The sequence below is a fragment of the Odocoileus virginianus genome, chromosome 11 (genome assembly GCF_023699985.2).
Source record: "Odocoileus virginianus isolate 20LAN1187 ecotype Illinois chromosome 11, Ovbor_1.2, whole genome shotgun sequence".
NCBI lineage: Eukaryota > Metazoa > Chordata > Mammalia > Artiodactyla > Cervidae > Odocoileus > Odocoileus virginianus.
The window spans coordinates 12,325,007-12,345,259 of NC_069684.1; the positions used below are offsets into that span (position 1 = coordinate 12,325,007).

The 20,253-nt window shown below is 39.7% G+C and overlaps 1 protein-coding gene across 1 annotated transcript in view; it reads right to left on the reverse strand.

Moving 5' to 3' along the window:
* PLA2G4A (phospholipase A2 group IVA) overlaps positions 1–20,253 on the reverse strand; it is a 163,083-nt gene that overhangs the window by 131,761 nt on the left and 11,069 nt on the right. Inside the window, exon 2 of the mRNA XM_070473935.1 lies at positions 4,340–4,442. Within this exon, the coding sequence (XP_070330036.1) occupies positions 4,340–4,372 (33 nt within the window). The 5' untranslated portion in view covers positions 4,373–4,442. The remainder of the gene's footprint in view (positions 1–4,339; positions 4,443–20,253) is intronic.

Below are 20,253 nucleotides of genomic sequence, written 5' to 3' on the forward strand. Positions count from 1 at the left end.
TGATTCCTAGCGCCTACTGACTGGAACTAGAACACAATGGGCATTCAATAAATTATGATAAAGGAAATCCCTGACAGTTCAGTGGTTTCAACTCCACACTCTCATTGCCAAGGGCCTAGGTTCAATTCCTGGTCTGGGAACTAAGATCCTACAGGCTGCATGGTGCAACCAAAAACATAAAAATTAAAAAATAAAATAAATGATGATAAGTGCTCAGAAAAAAAAATGTTAAAATAGATCTGGAGACAGAGTGAATTCAAAGTCCAAATGTTAAGATTTATAATTATCATTGGTTTTCGTCTCAAGCTCAGGGTTATACACTTTAACCTTATCTTTCTTCTCAGTTTCAAGTGCCAAAGTGTTCATGTCAATGAACACTTTCATTGCATTCTTTGAATTACAGAAATTATCCATATATCTTGAGATGGTAGAGTGAGGAAAAAAACTAAGCTGCACAAAAAATATAGAAATATCATCATTATGAAAAACCAGTTAAAAAGAACCTAACTTCATTGTTTAAATTCATCTACAGAAAACAATAATGCTGGAAGGAATGTAGGATATTGTTTCAGGAGACAAAGATTATCTCAAATTAAACCTTGATTATATGCTTTTTACAAGAACCACACATTAAATATAAGGAAAATATAAATTGAAAGCAAAAGGATGTACTTATCAAAGAAACTAAAAGGGACTATTTTAATAAGAGACAAAGCAAAAATTCAGTTTCCAATAATGAGATAAAAAAGACCTATTATAGTGATAAAATATCAATTAAACAGAGATATATACAATTCAAAACTTATGTGCATTAATAATATATCTTAAAAATTCATAAAGCAAAAGCTGAATATGAAACACATTGTTGTATATAGAACCTTTACCAGAATAGACAATGTGTGAGGGCATCTCACGTAAAAATTGAAACAGCAAAAATTATAGAGTATATTTTCTGAACAGAAAGGGATGAGATTAGAAATTAATGACAAAGAGAAACAAAAAATTACCAAATGTTTGAAAATTAAGAAATAAATGTTTATGTGTCAAAAAACAAATCATAATAAAATTTAGAAAATGCTTTTAATTGAACAATTATGAAAATAAAATATTTTCAAACTTGTAATCTATACCTAAAATAGATGGTCTACAATCAGTAAAGTGGAAAAATAAATGAACATTAAAAATTAAAAAGGAAGAAATAAAACTGGAATTATTCACCAATAGCAGGAATGTGTAAGTTAAAAATCTAAAAGAACCTACAAACTATTAGAATTAATAAAGAAATTTCATAAGTTCACTGCATCTGCAAAAATTATTTCCATATAAATGAAACATTAGTATTTTAGTTTCTAGTTTAACATTAGTTTCATGCATTGAGGGCTCCCCTAGTGGTTCAGGCGGTAAAGAATCTGCCTGCAATACAGGAGCCCCAGGTTCAATCCCTGGATCTGGAAGACCCCCTGGAAAAGGGAATGGCAACCGACTCCAATATTCTTGCCTGGAAAATCCCATAGACAGAGGAGTCTGGTGGGCTTACAGTCCATAATGTCGCACAGAGTTGGACATGACTGAGAAACTAATGGTTCATATATTGTAAATGGATTGGAAGATTCAATATTATTATCATGTCATCTCTCCCCTAAATTACCTACAAAATAATTTCAGTTCTAATAAAAATCCCAGCATTTGTGTGTGTGTGTGTGTGTGTGTGTGTGAGTTGACAGAGTGATTTCAAAACTTATATGGAAATGCAGAAGCCTAAAAAAAGACAAAGAATCTCAAAGAAGAAAAAGTTGGAGGATTTACACTACCATTTCAAAGCCATAGACATTAAAGTAGATTGGTATTGGGGCAAACAAAGACCAATAGAACTGAAAAGAAACCAAATCATACACTGCCTGATTAGCAAAGGTACCACTGCCATTTATTTAGTGAGGGCATGAGGGTTATCAGTGGACTAGATAAGTAGTTTGCAGTATACTGTATGCAGGGCTTCCCAGGTGGCGCTAGTGGTAAAGAACCCACCTGCCAATGCAGGAGACTTAAGAGACGTCAGTTCGATCCCTGGGTCAGGAAGATCCCCTGAAGGAGGGCATGGCAACCCACTCCAGTATTCTTGCCTGGAGAATCCCCAGGGACTGATGAGTCTAGTGAGTTACCATTCACAGGGTCGCAAAGAGTCAGACACGAATGAATAGATTTGGCACGCGTGAGCACAGTATTCAAAAAATGAGATACTACATGGCAATGTGAAAAGAAAGTGAAAGTGAAGTCTCTCAGTTGTGTCTGACTCTTCCCGACCCCAAGGACTGCATCCTACCAGGCTCTTCCGCCCATGGCATTTTCCAGACAAGAGTACTGGAGTGGGTTGCCATTTCCTTCTCCAAGTGTGGAATTCTGCTACTCACAACAGCATGAATGAATCTCACAAAGAGTGGAATGCAGGCATCTAATGAGGGTCAAGAATAGGAAAACTGATCCTTGGTGATAAAAGACAAATAACTGGTTAGTTTTGTGGAGCTTATGGACTAGAAGGGACATGAGCAACTCTTTCAGGGTACCTATAATGCATACCTTTATCTGGATGATGGTTTCATGGGTGAAATACACGTGCAAAAATCCATCAAACTGAACAATTAAAATTTATGCACTTTATATATCTTACGCTTCTGTCTTTAAAAAAAATCAAACATTAAAAGAAGCTTGCAAAAAAAAATAATAATAACTTTTCAGGGGAGTTTTAAGAAGAGAATGACCAGCAGAGATGGGGGTGAGGGGTACCTGAAGAATCTATTTAATTCAGCAGCAAAGAGGCCCTTGATGATTAACCTTTTGTGAAGTAGAAAAGCTGAATACAGCTTTCAATGATTCAAGTTGTGAATGTAAGAAAGAACTACAAAAAGTTACAGCACATTAATCCTTGCTCTCCAAGCAGAGAGGGAGGATGGCAGCTTGTGGGAGCTTCAGGTTCAATTTAAACAGAAATGAGGCTTTGTATTATTCCTTAATATCCATAAAAACTATTTCTAGTCTATATAAATCTTACTGGATCTCAAGGGTTAAACATAGCAAAGAAATTTTTTCTCCTCTGCTTCTTTGATCAGAAGAGAGAGCACACTTCTAATGGAATTTGAAAAGTTCCACACTAAAATCTGAAACACTCAACTTTTTACTAAAAATAACCCAACCTTAAAAGAGTTTGTTTAAATATATCTTGGGCTTCCCAGGTGGTATTGGTGATAAAAAATCTGCCTGCCAATGTTGGAGATACAGGAGGTATAGATTCAATCCCTGGGTTGGGAAGATCTCTTGGAATAGTAAATGGCAACTCACTCCATTACTCTTGCCTGGAAAATCCCATGGACAGAGGAGCCTGGTGGGCTACAGTGCATAGGGTCACAAAGAGTCAGACATGACTGAGAGATTGAGCACATAAATTATATCTAACTAAGGGATAGTTTACAAAATTAATTACCCTGAAAATGCATACCAAAGTATAGTCCTTAATGCAATAATTATTTTAGCTCTCTGTCATTTCATATGAAGGGTGCAGGTTGACAACTGCTAAGTGATAACTACACTTTTTATTGTTTCATGAACATTCAATACTATTACAGATATTTTGGTATTTTCCCTTCCAAATCCCTCTTTTCTGGAAACTTACAGTGATAAAACAAAGAGATGAGTTAGTTTTATTACGGATTCTACCTTATTTGAATCACAGTTAAGTTCATATGATTTTCATTAAAAATGTAAAACTTTTCATAGATTTTTGTACCTTTGTCCACTTAAAAGAAAGCTGCAAGTTAAGTTTTGTTTGGGGCAAAATGAGGATTGCAACCCAGGAGACAGAACCTCAGATAGCTCTAAGAACCTGCTCCAAAGAGGTTAGTATATATGTGATTTTGGTGAAAGGTGAATACATGCAATCAAGCACATATTCTCCAGACGGTTTCTACTAGTCTTGTGAAGGTGTTGTTAGTCACAAGGAGCAGTTGTCACCATGAAGGATTTTAATGCTTTTTTAGATATGGAAGATACAAGAATTAGGCTCATAAAATGGGCTCCTGAAAATATCTAACGACCTTCCTGCCAGTTCCCCCTCCCCACCTCCAGCACATGCATACTCTCCATCTGCCTCATTTATACTCTCTACCCTGAACTCCTTTCAGGGGGTGGTTGAAGGTCAGCAGAAGCACATGATTTAATACCTGCAAAGGTAGGTAGATGGCAAGTGCCAATTTGTAACTGACACTTAACGAGCAACATCAGCGATACTCATGCACAAAAGTATGTCTGACCCACTCCCAGAAGAATATATAAGCAGTAAATGACTTACTATAATGTGTTGATAAGGATCTATAAATGACATGTTGGTTTCAATTACGAGAAATCTCTTCACACTTCAAAAGTCTTCTTTGGCACTCTAGCTTCTTTAAAACCTACAAAATAAACAATCCTTATTGTTAAGCCTTTTCTTGGATGCATTTACAATATTTAAATGATGATGGATGTGACTCTTAGGAAGTAAGATTCTACCCAAGGGGACTTGTGTGGATTGAAATCCCTAATTGTTTGTACGTGTGGGTACACACACATAGCTTAGAAAAGGATAAACATATTCTGCTATTACTGCTTACTTTCCATATTTGTTCAAATTTATTCTGTGAGTAATTATTAGGAAACTCCAGGATTTTTTTTTTTTGCATTTGCCAAGTACTTCATGAGAAATTTATTGAAATCATGGAAAATTAAAATTATTTTTGTGCTATTTATAATCAAAAAGTCACATACTATTGTTTGTTTTCTTAATTGGATCAGTACTACACACATTCACAATTTTAAAAAAGGAATGCTTTTCATTTTGGCTATGTGTTAAGAGTTTAAAAAACATATTCATGTTAAATTTCCACCTTTAATGCTGATGATTTAAAATAAATGATTTGTTCATTCTAAAATACCAGTTTAATTTGAAAGCAGTTAAATGAAATTTTAAGAGATTAGAAATAGCGCTGTACAAAATGATGGGAACAAGCAAGTGAAACTAGAGAATAACTGGGAACTTGATCTCAGTAAAGGAGCAACTATAGCGGGTGAGGAGGACTGAATTTAGAATTTAGAGTTCCAGGCAGGCCGTTTGAGGAACTGAGAGAAGACACTGGCTGGTGAATGGTGTGAGCAAGAGTAAAAGTGGCTCATGATGAGTTTGGAAATATGGGGAGGAGCAGATCATGCAAGGCCATGGAAGCAACCACTATTCACCTAGATATAGTTCATCTACTCTCCAGGACACAGCTTAAATGTCACCTCTACTGAGAAGACTTTCATGATGTTCAGAATATGTTTGGTTTGCCTGTTCCCGGTTTCATTTGTACCTTGTACTTCGTTTTCAAGTCTTTCATTGCACTCACACAATGTCTGCCTTTCCTGAGAGAACTAAAGATGCATAAAGTCGGTGACCATATTTATCTTGTTCATAGAGTTATCCATCCCTACTGCATAGCGCTATGCCTAAAATATAGTAGGTTGAGGATAAATATTTGTTGGATAGATGGGTGGATGGATGGATAAATATTACATGATTTCAGGTTTATGTATGAAGGAAATTCACAGAATAGTACTGGTACTCTCTTTTGATGTCCCTCTTTTTCATTCCAAACTATTCTTAATGTAAAAGGATGTTAAATATCCATCTCTAATTTTAACAGAAAAAAAGCAGAACACGTGAAATCCGAGAAGGAGTGAGACTAGTACTCAAAATGTTTAGAGGAAATTTGTTGCTGGTGCCCAAAGTTTGGTTTCAGTGACTTTACTTCCTCTTTCCATTTCTAGCAACTCCATTCATAACCCCTGTGCTTACCACCTAACTCTTCACCACTTCTGTCCCTACTGTATCCTGCATCAGGACCTAGATAGAGGCTCTCTCCAAATTAAAGCCAAAAATGGAAACATGCATACAATAGCTAACTGCCCCAGTCTACGGTTTTTCCAGTAGTCATGTACAGATGTAGAGTTAAACCATAAAGAAGGCTGAGCACCGAAGAACTGATGCTTTCAAACTATGGTGCTGGAGAAGACTCTTTAGAGTCCACTGATCAGCAAGGAGATCAAACCAATCAAGCCTAAAGAAAAGAAACCCTGAATATTCATTGGAAGGACTGCTGCTGAAGCTGAAGCTTCAATACTTTGGCCACCTGATGTGAAGAGCTAACTCATTGGAAAAGACCCTGATGCTGGGAAAGATTGAAAGCAGGAGGAGAAGGGGACACCAGAGGATGAGATGGTTGAATGGCACCACTGACTCAATGGACATGAGTTTGAGCAAGCTCTGGGAGATGGTGAAGGACAGGGAAGCTGGGTGTGCTACAGTCCACGGGGTCATAAAGAGTCGGACACGACTTAGCGACCGAACAATATAAGATATTATATTGGGGAAATCTGGGTAATGGATATATGGAAATGGCAATTTTTGCTGTTTCTTAACTTAGATTATTTCAAAATAAAAAATATATCTTAAAAGTCCACTATATGTGAATAGGTGCAATTTATACATACAGTTTTCATTCCAAACTTAAAGAAGCAACATAGGTCATATGGGAAAACTCTTGGGTAAGGTTCACTTTCTTCTGAAAAATATCATTGGTTATTATTGCCAGACAGTGATGACATTTTCAGTTCCAGTTACAAATAGGCACCCATTCATCCCTTTTACCTCCCTACACTGTTAATAGCAGCAATAGGTATCTTCAGTTTCCATGGAATTATGACATTTCTGTCCACCTAGCCACATTAAACACTGAGAAAATGCCACCCCTCCTCCATCCCCTGCAACTAGCATAGCCTGGAAATATTACTGCAACTAGTTTGCATAACCACTCTCATGAATGCTTATAAAACAGCAATTTGGAGCGGGGTGCGGGGGGAGGGTTGTTTTTACTAATTAAGCTAAATAACCAATCTTAGTGAGTGTACAGTCTTTTAAGTCTTGAAGCAACAAATACTTTCTTTTATTCTTTACCTTCCCCCCTTCCTTGTAATTAGATACTTCCTGAACACTAATGAGGGGGAAATGCAGATATACTCTTCAACACACACTTGCCTGTGCGATGTAACTATTGGCTTTCAGTGAAGGCTTCATAGTGTGTGGTCTGTCCAAAACCCTGTTAGTCATGTTGGCAGGAGAGATGGACTTCTCTTGGGAAGGTGAAAAAAAAAAAAAATACCCACAGACTAGAAGGTTTTGTCATTGTTTTTCCCCACCTACTGGCTTCTCTGGTGGTTCAGGCAGTAAAGAATCTGCACCATGCAGGAGACCCATGTTCAATCCCTGGGTGGGGAAGATCCCCTGGAGAAGGAAATGGCAACCCACTCCAGTATTATTGCCTGGAGAATTTCATGGACAGACAAGTTCGGCAGGGCACAGTGCATGGGATTGCAAAGAGTCAGGCACAGGACTGACTAATACGTTTCCCTGCCTAGAATTACGGGAAACAGGAAAACAAGGGGTTATCATGGACGTGTGAAGGTGGACTGAAGGTGTTAGTCACTCAGTCGTGTGGGACTCTTTGGGATCCCATGGACTGCAGCCCTCCAGGCTCTGCTGTCCGTGGAATCCTTCAGGCAAGAATACTGGAGTGCATAGCCATTTACTTCTCCAGGGAAACTTCCTGACCCAGGGATCAAACCCATGTCTCCTGCATTGCAGGTGGATTCTTTATTGTCTTAGCACCAGGGAAGCCCAATCATGGACATACTTCAGAGATATTGCAAGTTTGGTTCCAGACCACCAGAACAAAGGTAATATTTCAATAAAACTAAGCACAAAAATGCTTTAGTTTTCCAGTGCATATTAAAGTTATATTTAAACTGTAAGGTAGTCTATGAAGTGTGCAGTAGCATTGTGTCCAAAGAACAATGGACAAACCTTAATTTAAAATACTTTATTGCTAACTAGCATCTCAGCCTTCCAATTCAGTTCAGTTGCTCGGTCATGTCAGACTCTTTGCGACACCATGGACTGCAGCACACAAGCTTCCCTGTCCTTCACCAACTCCGGAAATTGCTCAAACTCATGTCCACCGAATCAATGATGACATCCAACCATCTCATCCTCTGTCATCCCCTTCTCCTCCTGCCTTCAATCAGTCCCAGCATCAGGGTATTTTCTAATGAGCCAGTTCTTCGCATCAGGTGGCCAAAGTATTGGAGGTTCAGCTTCAGTATCAGTCCTTCCAATGAATATTCAGGCCTGATTTCCTTTAAAATTGGTTTGATCTCCGTGCGGTCCAAGGGACTCTCAGTCTTCTCCAACACCACAGTTCAGAAGCATCAATTATTTGGCACTCAGCCTTCTTTATGGTCTAGCTCTCACACCCATACATGACTACTGGAAAAACCATAGCTTTGACTAGATGGACCTTTGTTGGCAAAGTAATGTCTCTGCTTTTTAATATGCTGTCTAGGTTGGTCATAGCTTTTCTTCCAAGGAGCTAACATCTTTTAATTGCATGGCTTCAGTCACAATCTGCAGTGATTTTAGAGCCCAAGAAAATAAAGTCTCTCACTGTTTCAATTGTTTCCCCATCTATTTGCCATGAAGTGATAGGACCAGATGCCAAGATCTTAGTTTTTGAATGTTGAGTTTTAAGCCAGCTTTCTTACTATCCTCATTCCCCTTCATCAAGAACCTCTTCAGTCTTCAGTTTCTCCTCTCTTTCTGCCATTATGGTCTTATCATCTGCATATTTGAGTTTACTGGTATTTCTCCTGGCAATCTTGATTCCAGCTAGTACTTCATCCAGCCCAGCATTTCACATGAGGTACTCTGCATGTAAGTTAAATAAACAGGGTGACAATATACAGCCTTGACATACTCCTTTCCCAATTTGGAACCAGTCTGTTGTTCTGTGTCTGGTTCTAAGAGTTGCTTCTTGACCTGCATACAAGTTTCTCAGGAGGAAGGTAAAGTGGTCTGGTATTTCCATCTCTTGAAGAATTTTCCACAGTTTGTTGTGATCCACACAATCAAAAGCTTTAGCATAGTCAGTGAAGCAGAAGTAGATTTTTTTTCTGGAATTCTCTTGCATTTTCTATGATCCAGTGGATGTTGGCAATTTGATCTTTGGTTCCTCTAGCTTTTCTAAAATCAGCTTGAACATCTGAAGTTCTCTCTTCATGTACTATTGATGCCTTGCTTGGAGAATTTTGAGCATTATTTTGCTAATGTGTGAGATGAGTGCAATGTGCAGTAGGGTGAACATTCTTTGGCATTGCCTTTCTTCAGGATTGGAATGAAAACTGACCTTTCCCAGTCCTGTGGCCACTTCTGAGTTTTCCAAATTTGCTGGCATATTGATTGCAGCACTTTTACAACATCATCACTGAGGATTTGAAATAGCTCAGCTGGAATTCCATCACCTCCACTAGCTTTGTTTGTAGTGATGCTTCCTAAGGCCCACTTGACTCTGCATTCCAGGATGTCTGGCTCTAGGTGAGTGATCACACCATCATGGCCATCTTTGTCATTAAGGTATTTTTTTATAGTTCTTCTGTGTATTCTTGTCACCTCTTCTTAATTTCTTCTGCTTCTGTTAAGGTCTATAACATTTCTGTCCTTTATTGTCCCCATCTTTGCATGAAATGTTCCTTTGGTATCTCTGATTTTCTTGACAAGATCTCCAGTTTCCCATTCTATTGTTTTCCTCTATTTCTTTACATTGATCACTGAGGAAGGCTTTCTTATCTCTCCTTGCTATTCTTAAACTCTGCATTCAAATGGATGTATCTTTCCTTCTCTCCTTTGCCTTTAGCTTCTCTCCTTTTCTCAGCTATTTGTAAGACCTCCTCAGACAACCATTTTGCCTTTTTGCTTTACTTTTTCTTGGGAATGGTCTTGATCCCTGCCTCCTGTACAATGTCACGAACCTTTGTCCATAGTTCTTCAGGCACTCTATCAGATATAATCCCTTGAATCTATTTGTCACTTCCACTGTATAATCATAAGGGATATGATTTAGATCATACCTGAATGGTCTAGTGGTTCCCCCTACTTTCTTCAATTTAAGTCTGAATTTAGCAATGAGTTCATGATCTGAGCTGCAGTCAGCTCCCAATCTTGTTTTTGCTGACTGTATAGAGCTTCTCCATCTTTGTCTGCAAAGAATATAATCAATCTGATTTTGGTATTGACCAGCTGGTGATGTCCATGTGTAGAGTTGTCTCTTGTATTGTTGGAAGAGGGTGTTTGCTATGACCAGTGCATTCTCTTGGCAGAACTCTGTTAGCCTTTGCCCTGATTCATTTTGTACTCCAAGGCCAAACTTGCCTGTTACTCCAGGTATCTCTTGACTTCCTACTTTTGCATTCCAGTCCCCTATGATGAGAGTGAAAGTCAATCAGTCATGTCCAACTCTTTGTGACCCTGTGGACTATACAGTTCATGGAATTCTCCAGGCCAGAATACTGGAGTGGGTAGCCTTTCCCTTCTCCAGGGGATCTTCCCAACCCAGGGATCAAACCCAGGTCTCCCACATTGCAGGTGGATTCTTTCCCAGCTAAGCCACAAGGGAGTCCCAAGAATACTGGAGTGGCTAGCCTATCCCTTCTCCAGTGGATAATCCTGAACCAGGAATCAAACCAGGGTCTCCTGCATTGCAGGTGGATTCTTTACCAACTGAGCTAGAAGGACATCTTTTTCTGGTGTTGGTTCTAGAAGGTCTTGTAGGTCATCATAGAATCGTTCAACTTCAGCTTCTTCAGCACTAGTGGTTGGGGCACAAACTTTGATCACTGTGATACTGAATAGCTTGCCTTTAGTGAGTCATAATCTTTTGCTCGTGGCAAGTCCCACCTCAATGTTGATGGCTGCTGACTGGCCAGGATGGTGGTTTCTGAAGGCTGGAACGACTATGGCAATTTCTTTTGTGTGTGTAGCAATTATTTAGAATGAGGCAACAATGAAGTTTGCTGCATCAATTAATTCTTCCTCACAAGCACGATTTCTCTGTAGCATGCAACGTTATTTGAGAGCATTTTACCTAGAGTAGGACTTCTTTCAAAATTGGAGTCAATCCTCTCAAACCTTGCTACTGCTTTATCAACTAAGTTTATATAATATTTTAATTGTTTTACTGTCATTTCAACAGTCTTCACAGCATCCTCACCAGGAGCAGATTCAACCTTAAGAAAACACTTTGCTCATCCATAAGAAGCAACTCCTCATCCTTTCAAGTTTTATCAATCAGACTGTAGCAATTCAGTCACATCTTCAGGCTCCCTTCTAGTTCTAGTTCTCCTAGCATTTCCACCACAGTTATTTACTCCACTGAAATCTTGAACCCCGCAAAGTCAATCTTGAGGGTTGGAATCAACTTCTTATAAACTTCAGTGAATGTTGATATTGTGACCTCTTTCCATGAATCACAAATGTTCTTCATGGCATCCAGAACAGAGAATCCTTTATAAGGTTTTCAGTTGACTTTGCCCAGACCAATCAGAGGCAGCAATCGCCATATAAAATTTACTTCTTAAAGAATAATACTTGAGTCAAATAAATGGATGCTGTGTTCATCTCTATTTGAGCTCTTGGGTAATAACTGCATTGTCAATGAACAGTAGTAATATTTTGAAAGGCCTTTGTTTCGAGAAGTAGGTCTCAATAGTAGGCTTAAAATATTCAATAAATCATGTTGTAAACAGATATGCTGTCACCAGGCTTTGTTGTTCCATTTATAGAGCACAACAGAGTAGATTCTTAAGGGCCCTAGGATTTTTGGAATGGTAAATGAGCTTCAACTTAAAATCACCAGATGCATTTAGTCCCTAACTGTAAAATCAGCCTGTCCTTTGAAACTTTAAAGCCAGTCAATGACTTCTCCTCTCTAGCTACTGAAGTCCTAAATAGCATCTTCTTCCAATAGAAGGTCGTTTCATCGCCACTGAAAATCCGTTGTTTAGCCACCTTCAGTGATCACCTTAGCTAGACCCTTTGGATAATTTACTGTAGCTTCTACATGAGTGCTTGCTGCCTCGCCATGCACATGTCTTCTTTACTGAAACCTCAAGAACCAAACTCTGTTAGATTCAAACTTTTCTTCCACAATGTCTTCACTTCTCTCAATCCTCATAAAACTGAAGAGAGTTAGAACCCTGCTCACCATTAGGCTTTGGTTGAATTAAGCTTTGTAGTTAACTGGATCTTTCATCTAGACCACTGAAACTTTCTCCATATCAGCAGTAAGGCTGTTGGTCGTTTTGCTTTCTTATCATTCATGTGCTCACTAGAGTAGCATTTTTAATTTCCTCAAGAACTTTTCCTGTGCATTTCACAACTTAAGCTAACTCTGGCACAAGAGGCCTAACTTCTGGCCCATCTCAACTTTCAACATGCCTTCCTCACTAAGCTTAACCTTATTTCTAGTGTTTTATTTAAAGTGAGAGACACATGACTTTGCCTTTCATGTGAATGCTTAAAGGGCCTATTAATTGTTCTAATTTCAAGATTGTTGTGTCTTAGGGACTAAAGAGACCTGATGAGAGGGACAGAGGTGGGGAGCAGACAGTGGATAGACTCTTCAGAACACACACAATATTGACTAATTTACTGTCCTATATGGGTACAGTTTGTGGAGCCTCCACACAAATATAGTAGTTTTTTTATCGGTAATATGGGAGAAATGGTTCCTACACCTCACAGAGGCAATGGGAGGATGAATTGAAGAAATGTATGTCAATAATTAGGCACAGTACCTAGGAGGTCATAAGTATACAAAATTATCATTTGTTATTATTAGGTATGAAACTGATGCCTTCTCCCAAATTCCTGAGATTTATTTGGCTCTATGAAGATTTCTAAGAAACTCAAGTAAGCAAATTTGATGAACATCTTTTCTATAAAGACTGTGTATTTGTCACACTCAAAAATGAGTTTTAATGGAGATTAAAAAGTACTGCTATTTCTGACCCATTAAATTATATGTATGTATATGCGACTTCACTTTCACTTTTCACTTTCATTGGAGAAGGAAATGGCAACCCACGCCAGTGTTCTTGCCTGGAGGATGCCAGGGATGGGGGAGCCTGGTGGGCTGCCATCAATGGGGTCACACAGAATCAGACACAACTGAAGCGACTTAGCAGCAGCAGAAGCATATGCATACATATGTGTGTGTGTGTGTGTGTATATATGTGTGTATATAACTCTGATTTATCTGCTTCCAAATTCAAAGCTTTCTCCATTATTCTGGATATAGAAAGATGTTCTAAAAGCATTAAGAGTAGTGCATTACTGTTTCCATCATCATCCATAAATATAAACACACACACACATACACAGTTACTAAGACATCAGTAAAGTTTTAAATCCTTAAATTATTTTGCTGTTGCTTTTTTAAAACCTAGGCTAAGAAAAGAGTTAGACATCACTAACAGACACAGAAGAACGAAGAAACAGTAAGAATTAAGTCAATGAGCTGCTTTAAATTCAAACTGTCTCTCAGGCTGTGCGTGTGTGCTAAGTCACTAAGTCATGTCCAATTCTTTGCAACCCTATGGAGTACAGACCACCAGACTTCTCTGTCCATGGGATTTTCCAGAAAAGAATACTGGAGAGGGTTACCATTTCCTTCTCCAAAGTGATCTTCCCAACCCAGGGATCAAACCCGTATGCCCTGTATTGCCTGCATTGGCAGGCAGATTCCTTACCACTGAGCCACCCGGGAAGCCTGTCTCTTAGGCTGAACCTTAATTTGAATACAAGGGCTTCCCTGGTGGTACACTGGATAACAGTCTGCCTGCCAATGCAGAGGACACAGGTTCAATTCCCGGCCCAGGGAGATTCCACGTGAGCTGGAACAACTAAGCCTGTGTACCACAACTCCTGAAGTCCACACGCCTAGAGCCTGTGCTCTGGAATGAGAGAAGCCACTGCAAGAAGCCCTCCCACCACAGTACAGAGTGTCCCCTGCCCCCCTCAACAAGAGAAGGCCTGTGCAGCCACAAAGACACAGGGCAACCCAAAATTAAATAATTACACACACAAACACACACACACACACACAATCTGTTAAAACAACTCTCCATTTCCAAGGAAATGGAAAAGCATGTCCTCAGATACAAAGGCACAGATCAATGAACTGGGTCTATTTCTCAAGCCAGGAAACCAAGAGCTTGTTGTGTGCCTCATGGGCCCTGCAGTGAGATGCATGCTCCCTCACTGATGTTCAGCCACACTATTCTTTTTGAATTGACTTTTTCCACTGTTTTTATTCCTAGACCACTGACACTGCTTCTTTGTCTCTCAAATTTGTATTATTGGAAGTTCATTATTTATTCAGACAAGCTTATATGGAAAATCTACTGGAGTTTCAGAACAGAGAAAGTCATGTGGTTCAAAACAGACAAGGCTTGCTGGAGAAGGCAAAAAACTGAGCTGATATTTGAAACCAGGAAAGGGCGCAGATGTCTAGAAAGGGGGGGATGAAAACATGTGCTGTGGGAAAACGTCATGAATAGCAAGCTACAGCCACAGTGGAGATGCCCATCCCATCTCAGGCTCTCATCGGAGCTACCCAGCCCCTTCAAAATGCTGCCCACAACCTTCCTACCCTCCCCACATACCTTCTTGGCCTTGCCACGCATGGTCTGTGAGATCTTAGTTCCTGGATCAAGGACTCAAACCCGGGGCCCTTGGCAGTGTAAGCACAGAGTTTTAACCACTGGGACTTTTAATCCAGGCACTCCCTCCCCCACATGCCTTCAGTACAGCATAGTCTCTGCCTGTCCTTCAGGATCCTGCATAAACTCACTCTGAAGTGAACCGTCTCTTTTATCTACATGGTTAGGACCCTGGACTTCTGGATATCTCTTACCACGGCATTATATACTCTTCTACCATGATTAGAGGGTATGTCTTCTCAAGCTGTGAGCAACAAGAGGAAAATTCTGTCTCCTTCTCCCTGTATTCTTGTTGGACCTCAAGTGATCACCCAACTAATATTTATGAAAGGATGAATGAACAAACTTGGGAATTTGTATGGAGTACAGGAGAAAACTGATTAAACCATAGATGAGGTTCTGCATTGAGTAATAGTTAAGGAGAAGGAGAACTTAATCATAGAACCTGGAATGACAAGCTGGAAAATAACTCAGCAATTACTAATTTAAATACTTAATCTTCAAAGTTCACATTAAACATTTGCTAGATGCCAGTGATGCTGTGCTAAGTGATTTATATATACCATCTTGCTTTGTCTTCATAATAAGAGAGGGATTGCTATTGCCATTTTAGAAATAAAGGGTGAGTGTTTAAAATCAGTTTAAAAATCACTGACAACTCAAACTGAGGCAGATGGGCCCCCATATACTCTACAAGAGAATACTGACTTCCAGAAAGACTAAGAAATGTTTCCCAGCTCATCCGGCTGACAAATGTTGAGCTGGCCCTAGAATCCTAACCCTCTAACTCATACCAAAGTCTCTTTCCACATCATTCTGCCATTCTACAGAAGAACCCACAGCACAGGCCGAGAAAGGGGACACAGTGGAAGTGACACCTTGTATTCATTTGCCAGGGCTACTGGAATAAAGCACCACAACCTACATGCCTTAAACAACAGAAATGCATGTTCTGACAGATTTAGAGGCCAGAAGACTGAGATCAAAATGCCCAGCAGGTGTGGGGTTTTATGGCTGTGCTGTATCTTAATTGCAGTACGTGAGAGTCTCTAGTTGTAGCTCTGGCTTCTCTTGCGGCGCAAGGGCTCTAGACTGCAAGGGATCAATACTTGCAGTACACAGATTTACTTGCCCTATAGCATGTGGGCTCTTAGCTCGCTAACCAAGGATTGAACCCATGTGCCCTGCATAGGAAAGTGAATTCTTAACCACTGGACCACCAGGGAAGTCCCAGGTTTGGCTTCTTCTGATGCCTTTCTTCTTGGTTTGAAGATGCCATCTTCTCCCTGAATCCACACATGGTCTTTCCTCTGTACCCATGTTCCCCTGGTGTCTCTTTGAGCGTCCAAATCTTTGCCACCCCATGAACCATAGTCCATGAGGCTCCTCTGTCCTCTTGCCTGGAATCTCCAGGCAAGAGTACTGGAGTGGGTTGCCATACCCTTCTCCAGGGGATCTTCCCGACATAGGGATCAAATCCAGGTCTCTTGCATTGCATGCAAATTCTTTACCATCTGAGTCACCAGGGAAGCCCCTTCTTATAATAACACCAGTCAGTCTGATGGGGGCCCAACTCGGTCATCTCTTTAAAGACCTAATCTCCAAAAGCAGTCACATTCTCAGGGCTTGGGTCGGGGGTGGTGGTTAGGACTTTAACATATGAATTGGGAGGGGCACAAATTAGTCAACATCACAGTTCAGTAATATAAGTGCAACAGATAAACAAATAAGCATACAATTGTTAATGGAAAAAGGTGGCATTTGAGAAGGGAGGAGCAACCAGCAGAGGTCCAAATGTCATAAAATAGGCACCTAAACTAGCACTGTGAGGAGATAAAGAAGAAAGCATTGTTTAGATAGACCAGCCTCCCTCATCGGGTTGCTTTGAAAGCACACCCCGTAGGTGCGCATGTGCGCGCGCGCGCGCACACACACACACACACACACACAGTGTACTTAAGTGAGACACAATGCATAATGTAGTTTATTTTACCCCTTCATGAATGGGAAGTGCAAAACTATTTTAAGGACCAGAAAACTGGCTAGCCCAGTTTCACACGCTGCATTACAAAAAAGCAATAATGTCTCCTCACAGTTTACTGTTATTTTTCCATTGTTTCACCTCTTTGGTGGCAAAAAATAAGGAGCCACTTGGGCTCTATTTTAAGATCACAAAGAAGAAGCAGTCATAATCACCACCTAGACAGACCTTGTGCTCATTTGTAAGCTGAGGTCTAAAGTTATAAACAAACCTAGAGTTCACCCAGGGAAACAGCTGAACTCATCTTGCACTCTCAAGCTGGGGCCTTTCACACCCTTTCAGCATCCCTTTCTCTCCTCTCCCTCCACCCCCCAGAAACACTCAGGCTAAAAAGGTAGTAGAGCCAAAATTAAAAGAGCATTTATATACAACTTAGTTTGACCACTATTTTAAGTTGCTAAGTTAATTTTTGGTGGTGTGAAGCAGGCTTCAGATATGAATCTGAAGGAGAGGAATAACTGAGTTTCTCTCTGTGATTGGTTAAATAAAGCTTGAAAAGAGCCATTTTCATCTTTTATACTTTTTTAGCTTTGAATCATAGTTATCAGATGCTGACTTACAAATCCTATATGGATGGTTTTTTAAAAATTCCTCTTCTCACAACGGACCTAGAGTCTATCATACAGAGTGAAGTAAGTCAGAAAGAGAAAAATATCATATATATATATATGGAATCTAGAAAAATTGTACAGATCAATCTATTTGCAGGTCAGGAATAGAGACTCAGATGTAGACAACGGATGTGTGGACACAGAAAGGGAAGGGGAGGATGGATGACTTGAGAGTAGCCCCGACATGTATACACTACCATGGGTAAAATAGACAGCTAATGGGAACCTCTTGTATAGCACAAGAGAGTTCAACTTGGTGCTCTGTAATAATCTTAATGGGATGAGGGGAGGTGGAGGTGGGGAAGGAAGCTTAAGAGGGAAGAAATACCTGTATACATATAGCTGGTTCACTTTGATGTACAACAGAAACTAATATCATATTGTAAAGCAATTGTACTCCAAAAATAAAATATGAAAAAAAAGTTTTTAAAAATTTTCTTCCCCACACAGACCATTATGGAATAATGTCTCACTGACATTGAACAAACTATCTTATGCTCATTTTCAGAAAATGTTCCACCTTTTATTTAAAAGAAACTGATCATGGAGAGGAACCAGTATTAACACTTCCTAACTATACCTAACAACGTGGCCACAAAATGCCAGGAAAAGGAATGGGTTTTGAAAAGTGCATTTATTTCTACAATTTTCTCTCTCCAGACCAGACGGTTTGCAAATATGTCCCCCTAGAGTGTATACTGTGTTTTGTTGAGGGCTCCACTTCCTCCTTAATTGCTGCCTCTTTTTATGACGTACTCAAGATTGCCACAGCAGGGAAAGCCATATCTTTTTCTAAAGAAAGCAGTCCAGGGAAAACCCCCAGGAAAACCGTCATGCTGGCTTCAGTGTTTCATGAAAGCCATTTTATTACTGGATGAGTTATAACATTCTGGAGAAGTTTTACTTTTCAACTCACACTGTAACTATTTAAAGCAGCCACTGAGGTTGATCTCATAATTAAAACTGGGATGCTGACTATGATCTCGAAGTGGAAAAAAATGAAAGAAAAAATAGCAGGAGTTGTGGAAGATCAGAGGCACAGTATACCCACCCATATCATGGGTTACTGGGAAGCTAAACCACGAACCATGACATGAGTGTTCGACAAATCCTGGATTGTGTAACACTTAATATGAATTCAAGTTCATCATTCTGTTTTCAGGTTGTAAGAAGTTTTAGAAGGGGCTTTAAGACACTGTAAATGACAATTCACTTTTGAAATAATTCAGAAATTTAGTCTTTTGCAGGATTAAGAACTCTGTTCATAGGAAGTGTGCATCTGAGGAGGAATTCTCAGGAGCCCTTAATATGTTTTGTGCCTTGGATCTCTTTGGCAGTCTCGTGAAGCCTACAGACCCCATGATATAGTCTGATACTGAAAAATTCTTAAAATAAAAACACTAGGTTACAAAGGAAACCAATTACATTGAAATACATGGAATCCATGCAGTGTAGTATGCCTCTTAAATGGAATTTATGCATGCTTTGAAGGCGTGCATTTTCTCTCGCTACCTCTGTGAAGTATACCCATGCAATTCTAAAGTTCAGTGTAAAATTTTTGAAGACAGAAGAACTTACAGAACTATAAGGGGTGGGACAATAGAAAATAAAATTGCTTTTGTACTACCTCTGCTATCACTGTAATAAACATGTAAACCCAACCCGAATATTTAGGGGTTACATGTAATAAGCACATGGAAAAGGAAAGAATACCCCCTCCGGTATTCTTGCCTGAAAAAGCCCATGGACAGAGGAGGCTGGGGGCCTGCTGTCCATGGGGTTGCAAAGAGTCAGACATAACTGAGCGGCTAACACACACACACATAATAAGCATAGGTTGAAATGAACTAGAAATACTCATTTGCTCCAAATTAAGAAGTTTACATTTCCTCAACCTTTGACCAACAGCAGAGAACAGAGACAGGAACACTAATAAAACTGATAAGAATGTTTTGGTTGAGCTTCTGCTCATGAGATATAAAGCCTCAGTGGGTTTGTGAAAATGCAAAATTACCAAAAGCAAAGTTACCCTCCTCCCTTCATTTTGGACAGGAAGAAGTTTGATAACTATACCACAGCCTAAGGAAATATGGGCAGCACCAGGAATAAAGCTCAGGATGACTTTCCAACACATGTTAGACATGTGTCATTGAAATAGGGAGGGAAGGAGGACAAAGAGGCATCTCCTGAGTGCCAGGCAGTGCATCTGAGAAACATCCGAGCCAGAAGCAAACTCAAGTTCATCTGATCACAAAGAGCTTCCTCTCCATATCTCCCTGCCCAGCCTGACACACACAGATTCACTGCTTCCATTCATGGAAGCACCTGGCCATCAGCAGTATAAAACTAGAGCACTTCAATAAAAGTATTTATGAAAAATGGCTATTGAATCAAAAATTCATTAAACTTTGAGGAAATACAAGAGTCAGTATTTCTTTTTTTTTTAATCTTTATAAAACTTTGTATTTCATATTGGGGTACAGCTGATGAACAACGCTGTGATAGTTCACGGTGAACAGCGGAGGGACTCAGCCATATATATACATGTATCCATTCTCCCTCCAACTCCCATCCCATCCAGGCTGCCCCCATAACATTGAGCAGAGTTCCCTGTGCTGTCCAGTACATCCTTGTTGGTTATCCATTCTAAATATAGCAGCGTGTACATGAAAAGACCGTTCTTTTCAATGGTGGATTACAATTACTAAATGTTTCAGCTCTCTTTACATTGCACAGTTGTAATGGTTCCAAGTCTATAACCACTGTCTTCAAGGGAGCACTGAGGTGGCCTTAGGAGCTTGCAGGAGCTGAGGAGTAAGATATAAACCGTACATAAGAACCCAGCGAGACATCCAAGAAAGGTAGGCAAGGCAATGGTTAAACACTTAGAACTTAACAATCTATCAACTAGGAAGGAAAAAGCCCAGC